Source organism: Oxyura jamaicensis, chromosome 33 (assembly GCF_011077185.1).
Source record: "Oxyura jamaicensis isolate SHBP4307 breed ruddy duck chromosome 33, BPBGC_Ojam_1.0, whole genome shotgun sequence".
Taxonomy (NCBI): domain Eukaryota; kingdom Metazoa; phylum Chordata; class Aves; order Anseriformes; family Anatidae; genus Oxyura; species Oxyura jamaicensis.
In genome coordinates, this window is record NC_048924.1 from 2,124,141 (window position 1) to 2,147,081 (window position 22,941).

Here is a 22,941-nt window from a genome sequence, read left to right on the forward strand (position 1 = left end):
TCGTAATGATCTTGAAATTCCGGGCTATCTCACTTTTTATTTATTTATTCGCGATTGCCCTAACCCGCCGCTTCACCTAGAATCAGAGCTCACCCGCCAGAACTGCAACATGCCGGGAAAATTATGAAAAAACTATAGAGTTTAATGGCTACACGATCTAGAAAACACCCAATAAATAGGGGGGGCGGTGGAGATCACAATAACCACGAAGGTTTCAATTCCGTCGCATTTAAGGCATCAAATCTTGCTCGGTGATGGTGCAATTTAAAAGTAAACAACAACTTGAGCTCCCATCGCAGCGAATTTCGCCACAAAAGAGAAGAAGGGAAATATTGGAGCGAAAAGTAACTTTCCTCGTGTAATCTCCCCAGAAAGAATAATAATAATAATGATAATAAAATCCTAGCAAAACGGGAAAGTTTCATTTTGCCAATTCTTCTGCACCATATTTAGTGAGTCCCAGGTTGTTGTTTTTTTTCTCCCTCACTTCTTATTTCCTTAAGAGACACAGAGAGAAAGAGGGAGCAGACGGAGAGACAGACATACAGACAGGAGGGGAGAAACCCACCACAGCACCGCACTCGTGCAGTTCACCATCTGAAAAGTCGCTCCCTTTGAGCAAATTCGACCCCCTTTTCCCCTCCACGAGGAATTTTTGTGCACGACACCACACATGCCATTTTAGCCCAGAAACTTAAGACAGTTCGGAATGAAAGTGGATAATTAAAAAAAGCTGTCTTTGCAGGCTGAGGAAAGGCAAAGCTGCTTTACTGCGGGAAAATGGGGAAATAAGAAAGGCAACCTAGGCTTTTATTGTCTTTTTCTTCACAAAAAAAAAAAAAAAAAAAAAAAAAAAAAAAAAAAAACTGCTTGGGAAAAATCCAACCTGCTTAAGGAGCCTGGGCTTCGAGATTTCGGGGAAATGCCTGGCTGAAGGGCAGCAAGCAGCTCTCTGAATTATTCCCCCCAATTTTCCCCCTCTCTTCCCACATCTCCGTCGAAGCAGCCAAAGCAAAGCGGTTCCGAGCGCATCACCCCACCGCACCCCCAAAGCCTTTCCAGCCCCCCACTCCCGACCCCAAAATAATTTTAATTAGAATTAAAAGAGCAAGAAATAGAAGCAGCTCAGCAGCCGGCTGAGCCCAGGGGAGCTCGCCCGTGCCCGAGGCGGGGGGGGGGGGACGGAGCAGCCGAGTGGAGGAAGCCCGGGGGGGGTGTCCTCTGGTTGGGAAGCAACAATTAAAAATCACCATCGGTTTTGGGGTGCAAAAAGGCAACTCCGAGGAGGCACGGAGACAGGGCAAAAGGAGAGTGGGGGAGCTGAGATTAAAATAAATATAAATACATTTTTTTCACCCTCTGCCCCCCTTCCTCCGCAATTTTTTTAATCAGTCTTTTTTTTTTCCCAAAAAATCTTCCTCCGATTTTTTTTTTTTTTTTTGAAAAAGGGGGGTCTCCCGCGATTTTTTTTCCTCCTTCGCCCCTTTCCACGCGTGGCTCCGTTGGTAAACAAACTGGCGGGAGGGGAGCGGGGGCGGCGGGGCTCTGCCTTTGTTCAACGTGAAGGTCCCGGCCCGGTGCTGGCAGATGTCGCTGTTGCTCCACGGTGCCGCTCCCGGTCCCGACAACTTGACCCCCGTGACGTCGGCCCCGTCTGAATCATCAAGGCCATTTTCAATCCTCATTGGCCTGGGCATCACGTGGGGGGGGTGGGGGGGGGACCGATGCGTGGATAATTATGGTGCTTGATATTTTTTCCCCCTAAAAAAAAGATGTCAGCCCCTGGCTGGAGTATTCCTCCTTAAAAACCCTCTCTGAAAATGTCATGTCCCAACAATGTGACTTCTAACTCGTTTTTGATGGACTCGTTGGCCGGTACCTGTAGAGGGGAGAATTATTCCTCCAGCCAAGGGATGTACATGCAGCCTGGGAGCGATTTCAGCTGCGGAGTCATGAGGAACTGTGGAATTATCCCGTCTCTTTCCAAAAGGGACGAGGTGAATAGCGCTACCTTGTCTCTCAGCACCTATCCATCTTACCTTTCTCAGCTAGACACTTGGTGTGACCCCAAAAATACGTACAGGATCGAGCAACCTGTTGCAAGACAGCTCCCATCCTGCTCCTTCCCAACCAATGTCAAGGAAGAGAATGTTTGCTGTATGTATAACGCTGATAAAAGAGCTAAAAATGCCACAGAGACAGCCCTCTACCCCAACCAAATGCCTGAGTCTTGCCTAAATGACCATGAAGTCCCCGTTCCTAGCTACTACCGAGCAAGCCAAGGTTACCCCTCCATGGAGAAGACGTCAAACTGCAGCAATCCAAATGAGTTTGAGGCAAGTTTTGAATCCAGGGCGAGCCTGAACCCAAGGAATGAGCATCTGGAACCAGCACCACCACCTCCTCCACCTCCTCCGCCGCCCCCGGTGGCTAAAGTGAGTTTCCCCGAAAACACAAAAACAGATAATACTCAGAACACATCCACGAACGAAATTAAAACAGAAAAAAGCGCCCCAGCACCCAAAATAAGTCCTTCGGAAGCAGAGAAAGACCTGAATAAAAACACTGACACCAGCACTGACAATTCTGACAATGAAGCAAAAGGTAAGGGAATCATTCATTATCAGTAGTTAATTTCAGCAATTAGTAATCATCCATAGCTAATAAGAACAGTAATACGAATATGCAGTAATGTGCTCTCTATCCTGCCAACTTCTCCTCCAGAGATTGGCATAATAATATTGCTTATTGTTGCTGACTTTTGATATATATATATATATATATATTCTTACTAGAAACGTTAACTTAAAAATGTATGTATTAGAGCTGAGGGAAAGAAAAAAAAAGAGAGAGCAGTCAGCTATTTGAAAAGTCGTCCTCTTGCTGGTTATATGGAGAAAAATTGCTGTGCATGTACTTATGGAAAAAAAAAAATGTCCTTGCAATCAACGCTGCAGAATGTGTTGAGATTAGGTGGCTTTGCAAAGACTCTGATATCGCAGTGACTTGGGTTTTGTTTGGGGGAGGGGTTCTTTGGGGGGTTTTGTGTTTTTTAAGGCAGATGAACCCTGTTTTTTCCCCTTCCCTTCATATCGCTTTCTATGCAAATGCTTTATTTCCGTATGCTAAGTGAATTTGTCTTCTTAGGCTTTGCTCAGTGTTAAATCTCGAGAAAGGGGTGAAAAAGAAAAAAAATGCATGGAGTCTAATTTGCAGTTACAAATATCTCAGGCTGGAGTTGTGCACTGTGGCTCATTTCATTGCTGAGAAGCTCGTTGAGACTCAGAGAGGAAAAAGATTTTTTTTTTTTTTTTTTTTTTCCTGGCGAATTGAGGTCTTGTTTGCGAAGGGAAAAATGTTTCTGTGTGTTGAGCAGATGTTTTAACTTTGGGATTGTCTGAAAAGAGGCTTTCATTGACCACATTTTATTTTCACTGTAGAGATTGCATATGCGTGGAAATCTATGTGTATTTGAATATGCGGGTCTGTTCCTGTCCTGATTCGAAGCTAGGTGGATTCAGGGGCTTCTTTCAGGTCAATAAGTGGCGATCATGTGAATGGAAGGATTGAATTTCCTTAAGAAGTTGGAGCAGAATTCTTGGTAGAAAATACTGCTCAGATCTAAGCAACGGCTTGCATGGTTTGCCTGTGGTATGTGGATGAAAATATCCGCCGTGTGTTAGGATCTGTGCTATAATTAGGGTTCAGGCAGCAGGATGATGTCTGGGGTGTGCAGTGCTCTATGTGCATGCAGGGCTGCATGCATGTGGGTTGTGTGTGCCCCATGCACACATGCCTGGGCTCTGTGGCACCAGCAGAACCCATCTTCTGGCGTTTCCCCCTCCAAAATTGGCCTTTTTAAAAGCAGAACCCAGAACCACCGTTTTTCACCCCCCTTTTTAAGCATTCGGCATCCAAAGGGAAATGATATTATCTGGCAGTTGAGCTACAATTACACAAAAACGCAAAGTCAAGGTTATCAAAACCCCTGCAAACTTATCTGCACAAAGCGCCTGCAACGTCCATGCCAAGACAGGATTTGGTGGGAGTTAACCTGAAAGCAAGATTATATTGGTTTTGATTTGTAATTGGGGCGGAAATAAAGAAATTAAGAAATTAAGATGAAGGTTTTCTTTCGGTTCAGATGTTAAACTTAAAATGGGTGCGTGGAGCAAGATGTGATTTCCCAGATATTTGCGTTTTAAAAGCTATTCCGTGTCGGTTGCAGCTTTTTTAAATGGTCGGATCCAATTTGGGGCAGATTTTGTTTGCTTCTGCTGCTGTTGTTTCATTTTAAAATCTGCTATAGCTTAAGTTTTCGTTAATGTTGAACCAGGTTTTTTATTCGTGCAGAAGGTAAGAGATCTTTCTAATGTAATTTAAGCATTTGGGGGAAGATACTGTTTCAAAGGGGATTTCCAGGGCTTGGTAACATAAAAGGATTTCTGCAAATGCGAAAGTGGTTCCATGTCACACAAGCAGATTTTGAAGGTGCATTTGGCCAAATAAAGTTTTTATTTCTAGTAAGCGAATTTCCCGAAACTGGCATTCTTGCAGTGCGGAGGACGTTGTTGCAAACGCAGGATACGCTTTGCTCTTTCTTACAGTTTAGACATAAATATTGGCCGACTGCTGGTGCCAGGATTTTCTCATGACCAAATTCAAAGCCCAAGTATTTGCTGTGTTTATTTATGTACGTGTGAAATACGTTTGCCTTTGCAAAGTGTATGTGTGTATATGTATACGAGTGTGTAGAGTGAGGAGAGTGTATATGGGATTACAATTACCTCCGAATTTACCTATATGTACCCACACAGCTCATAAAGGCAAATCTATTTCATACAACCCCGGCTCACGAAAAAAAAAAATAAAAATACACTTGGCAGAAAGGCTACTTGGGGGATCTTCAGGACGAGTGAAAATAGATTTCTTCCCCCAATAACACGCCTTGGCGAGGCAAACGGTTCAGCCTTTGCGGTTCTCTCTGAAGCCCACACGAATTATTTTTTTTGGGGAAAGCAAAAAAGAGCTGCGGACGACTCCGAAAGTCACGGTGGTGCCTTTTTCTTTCATCTGGGGTGCGACTGCTGGCATTTGCAGTCCGGCCAAGGCAGGGCTCGGTCCCTGCCGAAGCTTGCGCGGCTCCGTGCGGTTTTTCCGCGCTGCCCCGCTCCCCCTGCGCGGCTCGGAGGTGGAGGTGCGCGCTGCTCCCCCCGATTTACTCCCAGGCGCCGAATTGCTGACCCCCCCCCCCCCCCCCCCCCCCCATATCCCTCCAAACCTCCTCTTTCTTCCTTAAAACCCTCAGGCAAGCAAATCACCCATCTCCCTTTTTGTCCAGAGGCGAGCTGCCTTCTTCTTATTATTTTTTTTAAAAAATACTAAATAAATAAATAAATAAATAAATAAATTTTAATATATATTTTTTGCCAAATAAGCTGCTTCGCCAACTGATGCAATCGGGTAAGTTCTCTTTCCCATTCCCCGGATACTTATGTAACAATGTTATTTTTAACAGAGGATATAAAGGCAGAAAACACTACAGGAAATTGGCTGACAGCAAAGAGCGGAAGAAAGAAAAGGTGTCCTTACACCAAGCACCAGACGCTGGAGCTGGAGAAGGAATTCTTGTTCAATATGTACTTGACCCGTGAGCGCCGCCTGGAGATTAGTAAGAGCATTAACCTGACAGACAGACAAGTCAAAATCTGGTTTCAAAACCGCAGGATGAAACTCAAGAAAATGAACAGAGAGAACCGAATCCGTGAACTGACTTCCAATTTTAATTTCACTTGAGTGTGCTCCAGCCCCTATGCAGGCGAGGGAGAGGGGAGAGAGGAAAAGCCTTGTGCAGTTTGGGTTTTTATTTTTATTTTTATTTTTTTTCTCTCCTGGGTATAAATGCAATGCGTATGCAAAATTAAAGGACCTCAAGTCATTTGGGTATTTACAGTTTGTAGAGAGAAGATGCAGCGGTATGAGCATGAGGATATATATTGCATCCGTGTTTCTATGTAAAATAAAGAAGGAGATGGTTGCTAAAAACCACCTTATAAAATGTTTAAGTTATTTACGTGCAGCACAAAACAGAAGGACCTTTCTCTATGCATTTTATGTTTAGGATAATAGATGCGTCTAAAAGTTTGCTTTTCATATTCTAGTGTAGTCTGCCTATTGTATAATAAAAATGACTAAAAGATGGATTTCATATAAGTGTCTGTAAATTAAAGTTGCAGTGGGAACATGCTCACATCCTGTAGTTATGCAGTTTCTTCCAATGAAGTGATACTATCTACCATATATTTAAGACAAAAAAAAATATTAAAAAATAAAGCAGTATTGGTATCCTATTATGAAAAAGTCCATTTCTCGTGGCTGTGTTATTTAAATATATTCTGTATGTGTTATACTTTGCATGTATCTTCCTTTATGGAGCAAAATAAATTTCATAGAATCGTGTACAAGTGGGCTTTTTAAAGTGTTTTTTATTATTTTTTATTTTTAGAAACACTTTTTCCCCCCTATGTAGGTTTTTTCCTGAGGACTCATCCTTTTAAGGCTTTCAGGAGAGTATCCTAGCGGGTTTAATATAAGTGAGAGACCATAACGTTGATTTAAATATTATCCAGGTGACCACAATAAGTCAAGGTCATAAAACAGTAATGTCAGGACAGTCTTGGTAAGCGCTGGAGGTGGATTTTATGATCTGCAAATATAATGTGCTGCAGCAGTAAAAGATGCATTTAAAGGTGACTGTGGAGGAGGGAAGGAAGGCAGAGCTGAAACAGCAATCTTTGGATGCACACTACTCATTGCTTTGGGTCTTTTTAAGGGAAGACACGCTCCTTATGTGGTCCAAGGAAGAATCACTATTAAAGGGAATACACTTAAATAAAACAGAACATGGGATGTCAAGTGGAAGGAGTAGCAAGGTAAGAGAGACGATTTCTTGGCTGGCTGCATGTGTGAAGCACAAGTGGATATATTTTCCTCTGTACCAAGGTAAACGGCAGAGCCGAGCTGAACTACACTTTGAAGCTGCAGTCTTACGGACGTGTGTTAGGTTCGGGTTTCTTGGAGGATTTTTTTCTCCCTGCGAGAGGTTTCTATGCATCTGACAGCTAATTTTCAGCGAGAAAATGCATGGTTGAGGAACGATTACGCATATATTTCCATTTTTCCCTACCCCCCCCCCACCCACCTCCTCCCTCGAAACTTACTTGTATGAAGTTGGCTCAGTGAAAGATAGAGGCTTGTCTATAGGTGTGAATTCTCGGATTATTAGGATTTTTGGGGGCTGGAGGATGGCTGAAGGACCTGGAAAGCATATGTTGCCTCGGTGCGTGCAGAGATGCCTATATATTTCAGAGATGACTGCAGTGTCTTTCTAAGGAGGATGGCTAAGGACAGTGTAGGCATGAGATTTTTTTTTTTTTTTTTTTTTTTTTTGGTGGCAGTTTGGATGTCTGTGGAGTGCTCTTAGTGAAGCCTTTTTCGCTTGCAGCAGGAGTTATCTATGCAATTTAAAAGGGATAATGTCAGGATGCAGCCACATTGGCAATGAAAGATAGCGCAGCGTGCAATAAGTCAAGATTTTAGAGCTATCCTGTTAAACGCTTCAATCGCAGACAGTGCGAAGAGCAGTCCATGTAGCGTCTATTAAAAAGGATTTAATGAAGAGATTAAAGATGCCGCTTCGTGTTTTTTTTTTTTTTTTTTTTTTTTTTCTGATTTCCCCCTTTTTTTCCCCAAAGCGTTTTCTGGCGGAGACTGTTTAGCATGTTGCAATGCTGGAATGCCAATTTCGGGGAGAAAGGGGAGGGGGGTGAACCGAGAAAAGCAACAAAGGGGGCGATTTTCTTTCTATCTATCTATCTTCCTTTCTCTCTTCGCTTCTCCCCCTGTCTCTCTCTGTCTATTTTTTTTTTTTCCCTTCCCTCCTCTCTGACAGAAATGAGTGGATCTTCCGCCCCTTTCATGCAGCTGATCTGTGGTTTAGGTAGTTTCATGTTGTTGGGATTGGCTTTTAGCTCGGCAACAAGAAACTGCCTTAATTACGTCAGTTAGTCTTCATCAAGGGCAGCCGTTTCCGCTAGCCACACGCAGCTCCGCCGTGCGCGCCCCGGGGCGCTGCCTGCGCGGGGGCCGCCCGGCAGCGCCCTGCGCCCCGCGCAACTTGCAGCGAGCGCCGGCGAGCAAAAATCCCCCCAAAACCCCTCAAACCCACCAAGGTGCTGGCAACCGGGGCCAGGGGGGTGCGGGGGAAAAGGGGGGGCAGCAAAGCACGGCCAGGTCCCCCCGCCGCCGCCACCCTCCCCCATGCCCGTCACCCCCCCTCCCCGCCGCCGCCCAGAGATAGGGAGATGATTTTCTGTCCCCCCCTCCGCCCCTATTCTTTTCCTCCCCCCCCCTTTTTTTCTTTTTCCTACCCTCCGCGCTATTGTTTCTGCTCCGCGGAGAAGTGAGGCGGACAAAGGAGGCGGCTTTTCCTACCAAAATTATTAAGTTCGGGACGAGTGGAGCCTCGTCTCATGGCACACCGCGGGCTAGCAGCGCTCTCTTTCATTAAAAAGGGGGTGGGAAAATAAAAATCCTTCCCCCCCCCCCCCCCCCCAGTCCCCCCGTGCCACAAGAAATCAATAAATTTAAAAGGTGGTGGCTTCCCGCTCGGTCATCCCCGAGAATTGGAAAGGTGATGGGGTTTTGGGGGGTTTGGGAGATCTGGCATGGGGGTGCCGGTGAGGGGGTCTGGGGGGCTGCTCGTGTTGGGAGAGCTCCTGTTGCCATCTTCTGCTCAGCCTTCTCGCTATTAAAGCAGAGAAGTTGCGGCGGATTATGTTTCGTGAAGGTGCATTGAAGAACAAAGCAGAAACTGGGTTCCCAACTTGTCCTGCGCTCTGTCTACATCACAGCAAAAGCATAAGATATAAAATTTAATGGGCATTTTACATGCTGTAACCAGGGTGTGGGGTTTCACTTGCAAGAACACGGTTCCTATGTCGCGGCTGCTTCAGCCTGGATTATGAATTACTTTCCAGTAAGGATACATATAAAAGCTAAGTAACTGTTGATTAAGAAAATCAGACGTCTGTGTTATATGAGCAGTCTTTCTCTTGCGAAAGGCTTATTTTTCCCCCTTCTCCCGCAGAAAAATGCACTGTAAAAGTTGGGAAAGTTATATCTGCGTGTCGGTGTTTCAATGCGAAAAAATAAAATAAAATAATAATAATAATAATAAAGTAAAAGAGTGATAAGGGGAGGGAAAAATAAAAGCAAAGCAAAGAAAATTCAGCCGAGCTCGCACGTAAAGAACACCGTGCAATGCGTGGGCTTAGTGATGTTTGTGAGATGGCAAGAAGGAAAAGTGAATGTGCGGAGGGCATGGAGTAAAGAGTGAGCAAGGGTTTGCAGATACTTGTGTGTTGTGTTAGCCAGGGCATCCCGAGCCCAGCGTGTGGTGGTCCTCGAGTGCAAAGGCGCAGGTTGGCGCGGAGGAAAAAAAAAAAAAAAAAAAGGAAAAAAAAAAAAAAAAGTATTAAACTCTCTATATTTGACTTTTGTGGGTTAGCAAAATGGCAGGCTATCAGGTTTTCCCAAAGCAGGTTCAGATCCGGCGGGAATGGTGTGTTTTGGATTTTTTGCTAGCGGATTGCGGTATTTCAGGGGTTTCCCCTCGTTTGACTTGTTTTTTTGTGAGCCTCAGGACGAAGTTTCTATACAAGCAGTATATTTCGATTGCAAAAATAGCAATGTCCTTGCTCCACAGGACAAGCGCTTGGTCTGAATGTTATAACCCAGATTGAGACAAAGTCTCCAGAATAAAATCACGTGCGATCAAGGAAATGTGTATGTTCAAGCATCGGTTTGAAAACATGTCGCTTTTCTTTGTTTGCTGTGTTAAATATGCTGTGTTTTAAGTGTGAAAAAGACGGAATAGTTGTTGATTTTGGTTCAAAGCAATGTTGCATGGAGTACGGCTTTTTTCATCATTATTTTAGGTTGGACTACACCAGGCTGGAAAAATGTAATAAGCGAGTTCAAAAAAGGGTAAGGGAAGAAAAAAAAAAAAAAAAAAAGGAAGAAACTCATTCACAATACTGTAAATTAATATTTCAACAGGGACAAGGTTGATTACTGGTACTTTTAACCATAATTATTTGATATTAGTGCTGTGATAATTGAATGATTTAGAGGATTCATTACATGTATGATGAGTTTGCCTTCTCTGTATTAACTATCTGCAGATTTCTTTCCCTTTCTTCTAACAGCATGTACAAGACAAAACAATATCTATTCTCTGTATATTAAGATTGATTTTATTTCTGAGAGACCACCCCCCTGGAGAGAAAAAGAAGAATCTAAAGTTAATATATGTTTAGCAACCCAACTCCAGAAATGCAATAAAAGTTAAAATCTCCCCTACTGTTTTTTAATTATGATATTAGATCAGGAAGAAGGACGGTGGGAATTTATTGCTCCAACTATTTTGTATAGATGTGCCTGTTTTTTATGTAAAAACATGGGTAGTCAAAAAGACACCATGCTGTTCGCCTTCATCTTTCTTCACGTAATATTGTTTGCTTTGTTGCTAATGTTCATGCACTTTCTGATGCTGTTATCAGAGTAAAATATTAGAGATATTACGATACGCTGGATTGCATAATTTTTCTTGCGTCTCTTTGTATAATGCTCCTCTCCCAGCAGGTGTAATTTTAAAACCTGGAGGCTTTTGCTCGTGTGTGTGCGTGTGTGTGTGAGCGCATTGCCTATGTATGAACTTTATCCTTTGCTGCTAGGAATGACTTTGGGTGGTTTTGCAAAATACCTCCTAGCCAAAGCAATGGGTCGGAGAAGTTGAGTAGGAGGCTGTGGGAAGATGGGGTTGCGTAGATAAACTCTCCCGTTTTGTAGCAGGGGAAGAAGTGGGGAAGTGGGGTATATTTTGGTTTGTTTCCCTCCCTTCTCCCCCCCCCCCAAAAAAAAAAAAAAAAAAAAAAAAAAAAAGAAAAGAAAAAGAAAACAAACAAGCAATCCTGGTTTACACAGATATTTGCTCCGCTGGACTTGGAGCAAGTCTGCTGACGGCTCAGCACCTCCCTGCGAGATGTGCCCGCTCTGGGGCTGCAAAAGGACTGGGGCTGCCGGGGGGAGCCGCGTAAGTGGCAGCAAATGTCCCCACACCAGGTCGTTCCCTTTGGGTGTCGGGGTATCTACCAAGTCCTTGCAGAGGCAGCGGGCTCCGCAGAGGAGCTGTGCAAGAAACTGCTTGGAAAGGAGGGGTGGATGAGGGCAGGAACGGGGCATCGCCTCAATATTCTGTATTTTTAAGCCATATCTGTGGCAGATGCAGACAGGTTTAGCACTGGGCTGATCTCCTGGAGGAGACTTTTGCACCAGGCCAGAGATATTGCGGTGCAGCTTGGGCTGGAATCCATCGCCTAAAGCAGCACCCTTCGCCCCTCCGCCCTCCTTCCACCCCCCCATGCATTTTGTGGGGTTATTGTCTTATTTGAGGGCACCAGTCTCTTCCTAACACCTTGTGCTCGCTTTCAAGCTCGCTGGTGTGCAACTGTAGCAGCCAAACAATAGAATTTGCAGACACAACTTGGAGCTTGCAACTATAGTTATCTATGCTAATTACAGGGTGTCTGACAGAAACATAATAAATGTAAAGGGAGAAGTATAGAAATATGTTTCTTCAGGCAGTATACAGTTCGCCTCTCTGGGTTCAGGCTTGTTTTCTTGCTCTTCTTTTAATTTACTTCTCTGGGAAATTTTTTTCCCCTTCTCTTGACCTGCATTTCATATCACACCCAAAACCGAGCTAACCTGGTATGCCTCAGCGTGGCGTGGGGCTTCGTTTCGTGCCCTCCCCGGCTGCTGCAGACAAGCTGCTGTTTGTGAACATCTGCAGTAGGCTTCGTCTGGTGGAGACCTGAAATTTTGGAAAAGGACACCATAACACACTTAAAGAAATTGTTCTGAGCTTTAATTGCACCTCGGAATTTATTGTCTATTACCCGTACCTCCAACACTGGAGAGACAGGAATTCTTAGCAACAAACAGGGGAGGGGGGGGTCGGGGGGGGAGGAAGAGAAAGCACTTAAGCAGGTAAAAAACTCCTGCAGTGTCCTTTTAACTGAACGCTGATTTTATTTGCCTTAGCTATGGCTCCCATATTGGGTTAGGTTGAAGTTTCCAAGTTGATATAGGGCGCTGTGCGTGCAAGTTCCATCGGTCAGTTGTTGTCCTGGGGAGCTTTCCCTGTATGATAACTTGTAAGAAGCCCTGATTAAATATGATTTTCGAGCAGCCAAAGAATTTAGCAGGGGAAGAGGCAAAGCCTATAGGCTGCAATCGCGCTGCTGCAAGAACCGTGGATGGTATCTGGCCTGAAATTAATCTTTCTCCATATTTATTTACTTTAAGAGACAATCCTGGAATAAATAGAGGCATCTGGGGGATCAAGAAATATTTTGCAGCCTCTTCAGAGAGTCTGCTTTACATTCGTGCAATCTATTGTGTACAGTTTCTTCTCTCTCTCTCTCTCTCTTTTTTTTTTTTTTAATAAAAGAAAAGGAGGGGTGAAGAAAAGGAACAAAAGACAGAAAGAACTTGGGCAGGCTAAAGAGGAAGGGAATGGGGAAGGACAAAGCAGGGGAAAGAAGGGAACTTTATCCTGAGCAGGGGCTGTGTATGCAGGCAGGCGCAGGGGCGTGCTGCTGGCTGGAAGTTGGCGCTGGCTGCAGGCTGACTTTCGTTTAGCTTATGGAGAGATATGAACCAGCACCTCCCTTCCCTGCTCCGGCACGGCTGGAGGTGTGCAGCGGGGCCGGGGGGGAAGGAGCGGCGAGAAAAGGCCGATTTCTTTTTTAATCCGAACTTGACAGTGTTAATTGAACCGAGGGAAAGCGGGGGAATGCGCGTGTTTTTTTTTTTTTTTTTTTTTTTTTTTTCCTCCTCTCTCCCCTCCTTTTCCCCTCCCCGTGTCTGTGTGTGTGTGCGAGGAGGCTCCGTTTGTCTGCCTGTCAAGGGGGGCGCGGTGCCTGCTCGTCCCTGGCCCCCCCGGTGGAGTCCCTGGGCTGCCCCCGCGGGCGGCTCCGGTCCCGGCCTCGGGGTGCCCCGGGCGGGAGCAGCAGCCGCAGCCCCTCTCTGCAGGAAGGCGGCGGTTGCTGCTGGCTCTCAGGCCTGCAGTTGCAGCACGGATGCCCCCCACCCCACCCCCAGTTGCTGCCTTTTCCCTACCATCAGTTTTCTAAAAAAAATAAAAAAATAAAATAAAATTATTTTTAAAAAATGCAAAAATCAAAGAAAGCGGTGTCACTTCAGTGAGCAGGCTCTCCAGCAGTGTTTCTTTTTTTCCCCTCCCTCTTCTGTCTTTTTATTTTATTAGGATTATATTTGTCTCCGTTCCTTCCAATCAGGGGAGAATTTCTCAAAGCGAAACTAAAAGATTTCGAAGTAAGCGGAGAGCCCAGGGCAGGGAAGGGATGCAGCTCGGGCTGAGCACACACAGCACTTGCAGGGAGCAGGGCGAACATGGGAAGAAGCATTTAGCTCCGAAAAGGTGTCAGAAGTCAACTGGCCAGGACAGTGCTCAGACAAAGGCTTGATTTTCTGTAACGTCCTAATTTGCGAAGCGATTTTTTTTTCCTTCCTCCACCAGGAATAAAACAAAACAAAATAAAATGCTCCTACAGCTTGTGGACTGCTAGTGTTAGTTTTTCTGAATGCAATTAAGTTTCTTCCCCCTGCAGATTCAAAAGGGGAGGTGAGAGGAAAAAGATATTAGTCTGCCTGGAAGGGATCTGATAGTTCACCATCATTTCAGAAGAGGTAATCTCCCATTAAACAAGTATCGAAGCTTTTGTGGAGGCATAAGAGTCTAGCTGGAGCGTGCATAAAAGATGTGAGATAACCTTGTAGCTGCTGAATTCAATAGCAAGGCGTGTTTTAATTCTGTGTGGATGTTTGCTTGGAGCCACTACTACGTAAAAGAAGAATATCTCAGGATCTTGCTTTCTTTGCCCTGCACTCTGAGTGGACTTTATTCACGTAACTTTGCATTCATCCATGGGGATGGTTTCATGTCGAGATAAGCGTGAAAGGAGAATATTTCATGTGGGTTCACATCGTGTTTTGGGATTCTGCAGCTAACCGGGGAGAAAACGTTGTCTTGAGCCGTGTCTTTAGTTTGCTTTAAGGTGAAGTGTCTCCATCTCTGCTTTGTACTGCTTAATTCTCAGAGACGAGCAGGCTCTGAATGGAAGGGGTTTGTATTACAAGAGCTATGATTTTTTTTGTAGATCCCACAACAATATGGGGAGTGAATAATTCTATGTGCTGGAGGTTTCCGTGTAAATAAAATAAATTTTGCAAGATATGTTTGCCTTTGTGTAACACCAAAATGCACCATCCACGACTAATTTAGTGACCTTGTCTGCTTGCTTTAAGGTTACAAAAACTGCTGCTCCTCATTATAACTCTGTTGCTTTGGTAATTTCTGCTCGTTTTGTGGTTCGTCTGTGGTATATTCTGACATATTTTTCCTCTGGAAAACGTCCCCGTTGCCTCTGCTTTTCGGTGCTTCTCTCCCTCTGCATGCTCAGTCCCTTTCTCTCTCCCTCCTTCTCCCTCTGCCTCTTTTTCTTTCTCTCTCTCCCCTTCTGCATATACGTCTGCAGACAACCCTTCTTTTGTAAGGATTTTCTTTAGAATATTCCACCAAAGTAGAAAAGCCAAGCTGCTTTTTCCCCTGCACATGTCACCTCCCAGTATATTAGCAGCCTTGCACAGTAAGTATTTTAAAAATGGGAATAGATAAAAGAATGATGACCATATATTTTTTTTTCTCGTGAACATAAAAATAACCGTCATTGGAGAGTTGTGATTGACAGATAAATTGGTCTCGATAAAGGCCAAAGAAGACATTCTGCTCCTGCAGGAATATTTCCCTTTAAGGGCTCACATAAAGCAGGGGACTTAAAACGGAACGAGGAATAAATTCTGTGGGTGACCGAGTTGATGTCTCTTCCCTTCGAATTTGGAAAACCTCGAATCCCTTTACAAACATCACCCCCCCTCATATTTTTCTTTTAAAGTCTTCCCTATTTTCCGAGAGGGAAATCTTATTTCTAGCAGCTGTGAGGGCAGCCTGCTGCAGCTTTTTACTCGAATTAAGGTGCAGGATTTTATCTTGGCTCAGCTGAGGCATGTAACTTTTGAGGTTCTGGGGGCTCTCCTCGCAGCATCACGCCTTCTCGCCTGTTTGTGCCCGGATCTGCTTTAATCCCTTTTCTCCTAATGCTCGAATTTCCCATGCAAGTTGCTGGGAAAAGAAAGGAAAAGAAAAAAAAAAAAAAAAAAAAAAAAAATACAATTCTGTCATGTGTGTTCATGGGACCTGCACAGAATGTACAGCGTGTGTGTCACTGGTGAACGCTGCATCACTGGAGACACACTGCCCACCCCCTGTGCCTTCCTTCCTGCCTGCCTGTCTCTCCCTAGGAGGAACCACCACCGTTTTCTGAGCCCACACTTTTTCTTGTTCTTGCAAATTTTGACCATTTCCCTCTCTCCCCACCATGTCACCCCAGCCCTATAAAACCCGAGGTGATGAATAGCCCTGGAGAGCCTAGACAATCCAGATTATTATTTTCTTGTTTGGTTTCTTGAAAAAAAAAAAAAAAAAAAAGAGAGAGAGAGAGAGGTTATTTTTGGTTAGGTATCTTTTTCTTTCTTTCTTTCTTTCCAGAGAAATCGCCTAACTCCATTCTTTCAGACTCCAATGGGCGTGAGCTATTTACCTACCTGTCTTTCCTTACAAAGGAAAGGTTATTCTCTCAAAATGCAGGCAGAGTATCACGGATTTTTTAACGCTCCCAACTTCTTCAATCGATTTGGTGCAAAAAGAAAAGTTTCCACGCGTTTAAAAAAAAAAAACAAAAATAAGAACAATCGTGTGCCAACCACACATTGTTGCTCGCTCCTAATACGCAAAAGCGTTCCCATCCTGAGCTACGCCTTATAGCTGAAAGTCAGTCTTACAGTTTTATTTAATGAACGACACATTTATGAACAATCAAATGATCCTCGTAAAAATTTTATTGAAGGACATAAAAACATCCACGACTACTTGCCGAATAATGCAGCCTTTCACTGCAAAAGCTCTTTCCTTTTTTTTTTTTTTTTTTTTTTTTTTTTTTAAGTGTTGGTGGTGTTATTATTTTCCCTTCCTCTTTTCAAAGGTGCTCCTCACATCTATACATTTTGGTTTTCCTCCGGAAGACACTTATTTTGCAAAGCAGGAATGGATGTGCCTTTGCCCCCCAGATTTCTCAGCTGTTAGGAGGGCTGACGGTTTAGACATCGCTGAAAAAAAAAAAAAAAAAAAAAAAAAAAAAAAAAAAAGGATGACAAAAGCTCCGTTTGTGCCTAGAAGCCTCTCCCCCCACGGTCCTTTGGCGAAGTGCGGTGGGGAGCCCAACTCTAAGACCACTTCGCCCCGCTCCCCTCGCCACCCGAGATATTCAATTTTCACGTAGCCAGCCTAGCCTGGGAGCTGCAGAATCGAAGGACAGAGACAAATTACGTCAAGAAATAGTTCCTGCGCTACCTTCCCCGGTTACCTTCCACCTTCCTCAGCCCTGGGGTCGCCGTGCCCGGCTCGGGCAGGGCAGCCCCCGGCCCCCGCGGAGCCGCCTCCCGCCTCCCCCGCTCCGCGTTATTTCCAGCGCTTTTAGCAAAAGCCAGGTCGCATAGGCGCTATTAAAAAAAGACCTGCGGATTGATCCACGCTATATTTTTGGGTAAATACAATCACGTGAGGGCGGGCAGCCAATGGCAAACTGGGAAAGGCTGAAAAAATAATTACCTGCCCTGATTGTTCTATGAGAAGATAAAAAGTACACATACAGTTCATACAATAATCTTATGAATGTAAAAGAGGGGGAACCATGTCGGCTTCTGGCCCCATAAGCAACTACTATGTAGACTCCTTGATAAGCCATGAAAACGAAGAGCTCTTGGCCTCCAGGTTCCCCACCACTGCCTCCCACCCGGCTGCTGCCAGACCTTCAGGATTAGTCCCGGACTGTGCTGACTTTCCTTCCTGCAGTTTCGCCCCCAAGCCGGCCGTTTTTACAACCTCCTGGGCTCCCGTGCACTCCCAGTCGTCCGTGGGCTACCACCCGTACGCCCCCCAGGCGCCCGTGGGGGCCGAGCCCAGGTACATGCGGACTTGGCTGGAGCCCCTCGCCGGGGCCGTCTCCTTCCCGGCCTTCGCACCCGGCGGCCGCCCCTACGGCCTCAAACCCGACGCCTTCCCCGGGCGGAGGGCAGAATGCGGCCCCGCGGACGGCCGCGGCTACCCGGACTACATGTACGCGGCTCCCGGGGAGCTGAGAGACAGAGCAGCGCAGACAATTCCTTCCCCGGAGTCCGAAGCCATCGCTTCCAGCAAACACAAAGAAGAAAAGCACGAATTAGACCCTAGTAAGTCGAAGTCATTCTTGTTTACAACCGGGGAGGCATTACAGCTTCCAGGACCGTACTCAATAAAATGAAATTACCTTAGAGAGCCCGACCCTAAAACTCCAGATATGCAGGAAGATCTGGGGGTTTGAGAGAGTCCGCCTAGCAGATCCTGAGAGCGAATATCTGTACTTTGTTTTGGGCTGTTTAGGCTATTTTTGCAGGGGGGCTGTTGGCTGCTTTGATCAAATATTCATCACCTTCCACTGGGGGGAATTAAAAAAAAAAAAAAAAAAAAAAAAAAAAGGAAGGAAAGGAAAGGCAGGGAGTGCGTGTGCGAGGGGGCTAGGCAGGGGGAGAAGCTTCTTTGCTTTCAAATATTTCCACTTTCAAAGAAGGAGGACGAGCTGCAGCTATTTCCCTGCTGGCTGGAAGTGAACGTGTTGCTGTGGGGGTTTGGGAGGGGAAAGGAGGCTCTCTGAATAAATGCAGAGGTGTCTCTTTATCTGTTTGAAAAATCAAGAGGAGCTGCACCCGTGCAATTGTTCCTAAAATATCCCAGCACGTGGGAATAAAGGAAAAGGTGGGTACCCTGGGCGGGGGGGCCGGGGGGAGAAGGAGCGAGGAGGAAAATTGGGATGGGGAAGGCAAGAGCTGAGTGCGCGCAGGCAGCTGGGGGCAAAAGGCAGCGAGCTCAGGACATTGGACCATACACTTGAAGAAACATCTTCTGCAGCCCAAGTGAGAGAGGGAGGGAAAAAAAACAAGCACCACGAAACCTTGAACACGGGGAGGGGGGGGCAGCAGCGGGGTCAGGTAACCACCAGCACCACCCGCACCTCCAGCCTGCAAGCAGGGACCTTAAAAGTGCTGCAAAACCACCGCTGGAGCTGGGCTCAGGGGGGGGCCCGGGGTGCACCATGTGCAGGCTGCACCTCCTGGCCTAACTTTGGGCTCGAAAGGCGGTTTTCGAGCGTTGAGCTGGGTGGCAGCAGCTGGGAGCACCTTTGTGGCTCTGTATCTCGCTGTCTATCTCACACCTCTATTTATTACACGCGGGCCGGTGCCAGGCACCCTCGTGATAAAAATCAGGCATGGAATCAGGGGGCGAACGCCTGGCTTTTGGCTGCCAGGGAGCTCTCTAAAACGGGGAGAGAGCAAAGGAGGCGAGCACCGCTCTCCCTGCCCAGCCGAGTGGGGCTGTGCGAGGTCCTAAGGACTAGGAAAAAGCTATTTCTGGGAGCCAGGGGGGCACCTCGAGTGTCATCTTAAGATATTACAAAAATAAACTGGACTTTCCAGGTCTGTGAAAGCTTCGAGGGAAAGTATTGGAGAGCTGAGGTTGTAAAAAGAGTTTATGGGCCTATGAAATGGTGGGAATTTTGACTTTTTATGACTATGTTCTTAGATTACTGCTAGTAGCAGTCATGTGGATAATTATTATTTTAAACCCATTGCTACAGTTTTATTTACTGAAACTTTTATGTGAGAACAGCAGCAAAAGAAAAGGAAATGACCCCTCCAAAATAAACAGATTAAACTCTTCTGAAGGTCACTTAAAATATTTAGGTAAGATCTGCTAATTAAACAGGTTTCTTTCTATGGACACTCCAGGACGTGGAGGGGGGAGGGAAGAAAGGCAGCTGTATACATTGATTTTTTTTTCCAAAAAAAAAAAAAAAATATCTTCTTTCTCAGACAATCCCGTCGCAAATTGGATTCATGCGCGCTCCACGAGGAAGAAAAGATGTCCTTACACAAAGTATCAGACCCTGGAACTGGAAAAAGAGTTTTTATTCAATATGTACCTTACACGGGACCGGAGGTACGAAGTAGCCAGAGTCCTTAATCTCACTGAACGCCAAGTCAAAATCTGGTTTCAGAACAGGCGAATGAAAATGAAGAAAATGAATAAAGAAAAAACCGATAAAGAACAGCAATAAAGTTGGCAAAGTCCAGTCAATGAGAATCAAGGGTGGAAAAAAAAAAAAAAAAAAAAAAAAAAAAAAAGAAAAAAAAAAGAAAAAGAAAAAGAGGCTGTTTTTGGGGGTTGAGATGTTTCTGACTATGAATGTGCGGATGAATGTTTAGCATTATAGGCAAACACAGCAAGCGTTTTGGGACACGAGTCTTTTCTAAAATGCAACTAAATAAAAGAAAGATGTTTGGGGGGGGGTTGTTTTCTCTTCCTTTCTTCTTCCTCATTTTTTGTTTTGTCCTCCTCAGAAAACAAACACAAGAAGTACTTGAATTTTTATTTTTTTTTTAGTATTTTATTTCATAAGTTAAACTGATCCAGTATTTTTATTTTTTAATTCCGTGAGCTCGTGAATGAATATTTTGTACAAAAGAGAGGAAACAGAGAAAAGAGACTGAAGGGAATATGGCTCAATGATGTTCTGTCATGGTGTTGAACGTTTCTGCTGTACTTATTTGTGTATTTTATTCTCGTCTCAGAACCGTTCTGTAATATTGTTATGTTCGCTATTGTAGAGCAGCTCTATGTAAATATACCTAACGTCACGGAGAAAAAAAAAAAAAAAAAAAAAGGAAAAAAAAAAAAAAGAAAAAAAAAGTCTCATCATGGAGGTGTCTTTATTCAGAGCCCTCTGCAGAGGAGCAGCCCCGGGGCTTTGCCGGTGCCGGTGCCGCAGCCTCGGCGGGGTGGACCCGGGCATCCCCCGCAGGCAGAGGAGAGCGGAGCTTTCTGCTTCCTTCCCCAGCACTTTTATATTTCACAGTACCATAATAAAAGGCGCTGAGGTAAGGGTTATATGTGCCATCAATTTTTAGATTGGGATAATTAATTGTACTAATTTATGACCCCAGGCAATCGAAGTATATGTAAAAAGCCTAAATATGGATGCTGGGAATAGAGGAGCTGGCAAAGGCATCCGCTCTCTGCCATCCGCTCAGGGGGAGCTTCTGCGATACCGATGGGTTGCCAAAACTTGGAGCAGTGCTGGAAGTGCTGCTCCTCGCAAGACAGCCGGAGCTGCCCAGGAGGAAGGAAAAGAAAAGAAAAAAAAAAAAAAAAAAAAAATTAAAAAAAAAGGCTCGGGTGGAGAGGAGCTGCGGGAGAGAAAGAGCAGGGGAATAAAGCAATGCGTGGTGGCAATGCGGCACTCTGCGATTTTTCGGACTAAAAGACAAAAAGGCAGAATTCCCTCCCTTGGCCCTACACGGGGAGGAAATAATAAAAAAAAAGGGCGGGGGGGGGGGGGGAGGATGTTGGCTGTGGAAAGGTCAAACCCCACCGTCCTGCCAGGGCGAAGTGGGTCGGGGCTTTCTGGATATGCAGGGGCTTGTGCAGAGGCGAGAAAACGCTGCCCACAGCGCGCTAGAGCCGGGATTTATCAATGGCTCCTTCTCTGGGCGCTTTCCAGGCTGCTGAATGAGAAACAAGAGGCAGGAGATTGTATAAAAAATGAGCAGCGAGGGATGTTTAATCATAAAAACTTGTTATAGGTCCCTTTCTTTAATGAAATGAGTGGAGCAGCGTTTTAATCTTTCTAATCAAAACCAGATCAGGCGAGCAAGATACGTTTGTCGCCCTCGTCCCAGTTCCTCCGAAATAAAAAAATCTGGAAGCGATTACTTCTGCTGATCTCATAAAATATTGCTCTTTAATATTTCTTGCTTAAGCATTTGGAGGGTTTTTTCCCTTCCCTGATTTGTGTCCTCGCTTTTAAAGAGGGCTCTATTTTTGTCACCGGCGGGGGACAGGCGCACCGCGGTCTATCAGCGAAGCCATCCCTGGAGCAAGGGAAGCTAAAAGCCCTTTTACAATCCCAGTTTTGTGCTAGGTCTGTTTGGAAAACCTTAACGAGCGCAATGAAATGGTCAGGTTAGAAAACATTTTAGCAGAGTGAAGATTTATGGACCAAAAAAAAATAAAAAAAGGAGGGGGGATCTTTCTGCCTCGTGTCAATTCATTTTTATTATTGTTATTATTAATATTATTTTCCCTCCCGTTTGCTTCTCTGTCTGCGTTCATCCCGGCTCGAATAAAGGATGAAATCTTATAGGTTCGAGAAGCCGCTCGCCCACCTCCTCTTGGCGAGAGGAGCGAAATCTCTCCGTTTTATTGTTATTAATTAAGAGAAAATCCCAATCATCATTTGGACAGGACTTTGGAGGCAGTTTCGGACCCGGCTCTCTGGAGGGGCTTGTCAGGAGTGTTTAGCGATGTTGAAAAGACATGATGTATGGAAGTTCATTTTGGCCCCCTTTCATTCAAACGGATCTCATTTCCAGTGAGACCACAGCCTGCTCCCTCCCTCCCCCAGCCCTCCCCTCCCTCCCCAGCCTCTTCCTCCCTGCCGCAGCCTCCGCTCAGCCTCCGGTCCCATTAGAGCCGACGGGCAGCGGAGGAGATGCCCCTTTGTCTGCACCGAGCTGCTGCCGGGGCTTTCTTTTGTTGCTGGTGGGTTGGGTTGGGTTAAAATCCTGCCGCAGTTTTAGTTCATGTGCAAGGCCCCCGGTATCCTCACCCCCCGGTGCAGGGTTGCACCAGTTATAAAATGCCATTTGGCCCTGCTGGGAGGCTGCGCTGGTGCGGCTCAGCCATTGAATTTCTCCGCCACCGCAGCCCTCGCCTCCTCCAGTGGAGAAAAAAACCCCAGTGTGGTTTAAAATAAATATTAATAATAAGATTAAAAAAAAATAAAAAAAAAAAGAAAAAAAAAAAAGAAAAAGAAAAAAAAACAGCAACCGGCCATCACCGAGCAGCACAGCTCGTGGCCAGCCTTTCCCCGGATTAATGCATCAAAATGCTCCAATTTCGGCATTCTTTGACATATGGCGCGTGTGTGCAGACGCATACTGATACAGCTATTGTGTGCCTGCGCTGGTGAACATGCACATGTATTTCTGCCCAGGGAGAGAGGTAAAGATGTGCTTATGGCTGAGCCCATGCTCACGGAGGTAGAAATATGTATGCTTAATATACGTGCGTGTCTATAAGGTCCTCGGTGTGTCGGGTGCGTGTGTGGTTTGTGTGTGCCGGGTTTCAAATCTGCCCTTTTGTAAGGCACACAAAACCGACAGGACCCTACAGCTGTCCATAGGTACATTTCCGCAGCCAAAAAAATGCCACTTTTACAACTCTGTTTGTCTCACTGCTATGCGGGGCTGAATAGGAGCGAACAAAACAGGACCCTAGATCTGGCTAGACGTCTGGCTTTAATTGCTTTATGGTTTAAATAAGGTGGGTGCTCTTCTCTTTGAAACCGGATTATTGGAATGTTTTGTCTACAAGCTACAAACAACAGACCCCCTCGGACGAGGGGAGGTAAAAAAATAAAATAAAACCCCAACCCCAAGCCAAAACTGATAAAAGCGGGGAGGCTGCGAGGGGGGCTGGGGGGGTGGCACATCTGGTGGGTTTGTTTGGCCCTGCCTGCGTGTGTACACACATTGTGCTGCTTTTTTTTTTTCCGTTTTTTTTTTTTTTTTTTTTTTTTTTTA

General features: G+C 45.3%; 2 protein-coding genes and 1 long non-coding RNA gene across 3 annotated transcripts; 2 read left to right on the plus strand and 1 right to left on the minus strand.

The window, feature by feature from the left end:
• Positions 1-1,814: 1,814 nt before the first annotated feature.
• Positions 1,815-6,358, plus strand: HOXC10 (homeobox C10). The gene is made up of 2 exons (XM_035309010.1): positions 1,815-2,604; positions 5,519-6,358. Exons 1-2 carry the CDS (start codon positions 1,821-1,823, stop codon positions 5,794-5,796), a joined length of 1,062 nt encoding a protein of 353 aa, XP_035164901.1. The 5' UTR covers positions 1,815-1,820; the 3' UTR covers positions 5,797-6,358.
• Positions 6,359-16,177: 9,819 nt separating this feature from the next.
• Positions 16,178-16,752, minus strand: LOC118155635. Its single transcript, XR_004745924.1, has 2 exons — positions 16,616-16,752; positions 16,178-16,371 (listed from the first exon to the last, which is right to left on the minus strand). It is a non-coding gene; the product is annotated as an uncharacterized LOC118155635 (long non-coding RNA).
• Positions 16,753-16,879: 127 nt separating this feature from the next.
• On the plus strand, positions 16,880-20,047 carry HOXC9 (homeobox C9). Its single transcript, XM_035309021.1, has 2 exons — positions 16,880-17,493; positions 19,171-20,047. The coding sequence occupies exons 1-2, from the start codon at positions 16,956-16,958 to the stop codon at positions 19,413-19,415; spliced, it is 783 nt and encodes a 260-aa protein (XP_035164912.1). The 5' UTR covers positions 16,880-16,955; the 3' UTR covers positions 19,416-20,047.
• The last annotated feature ends 2,894 nt before the right edge of the window (positions 20,048-22,941 follow it).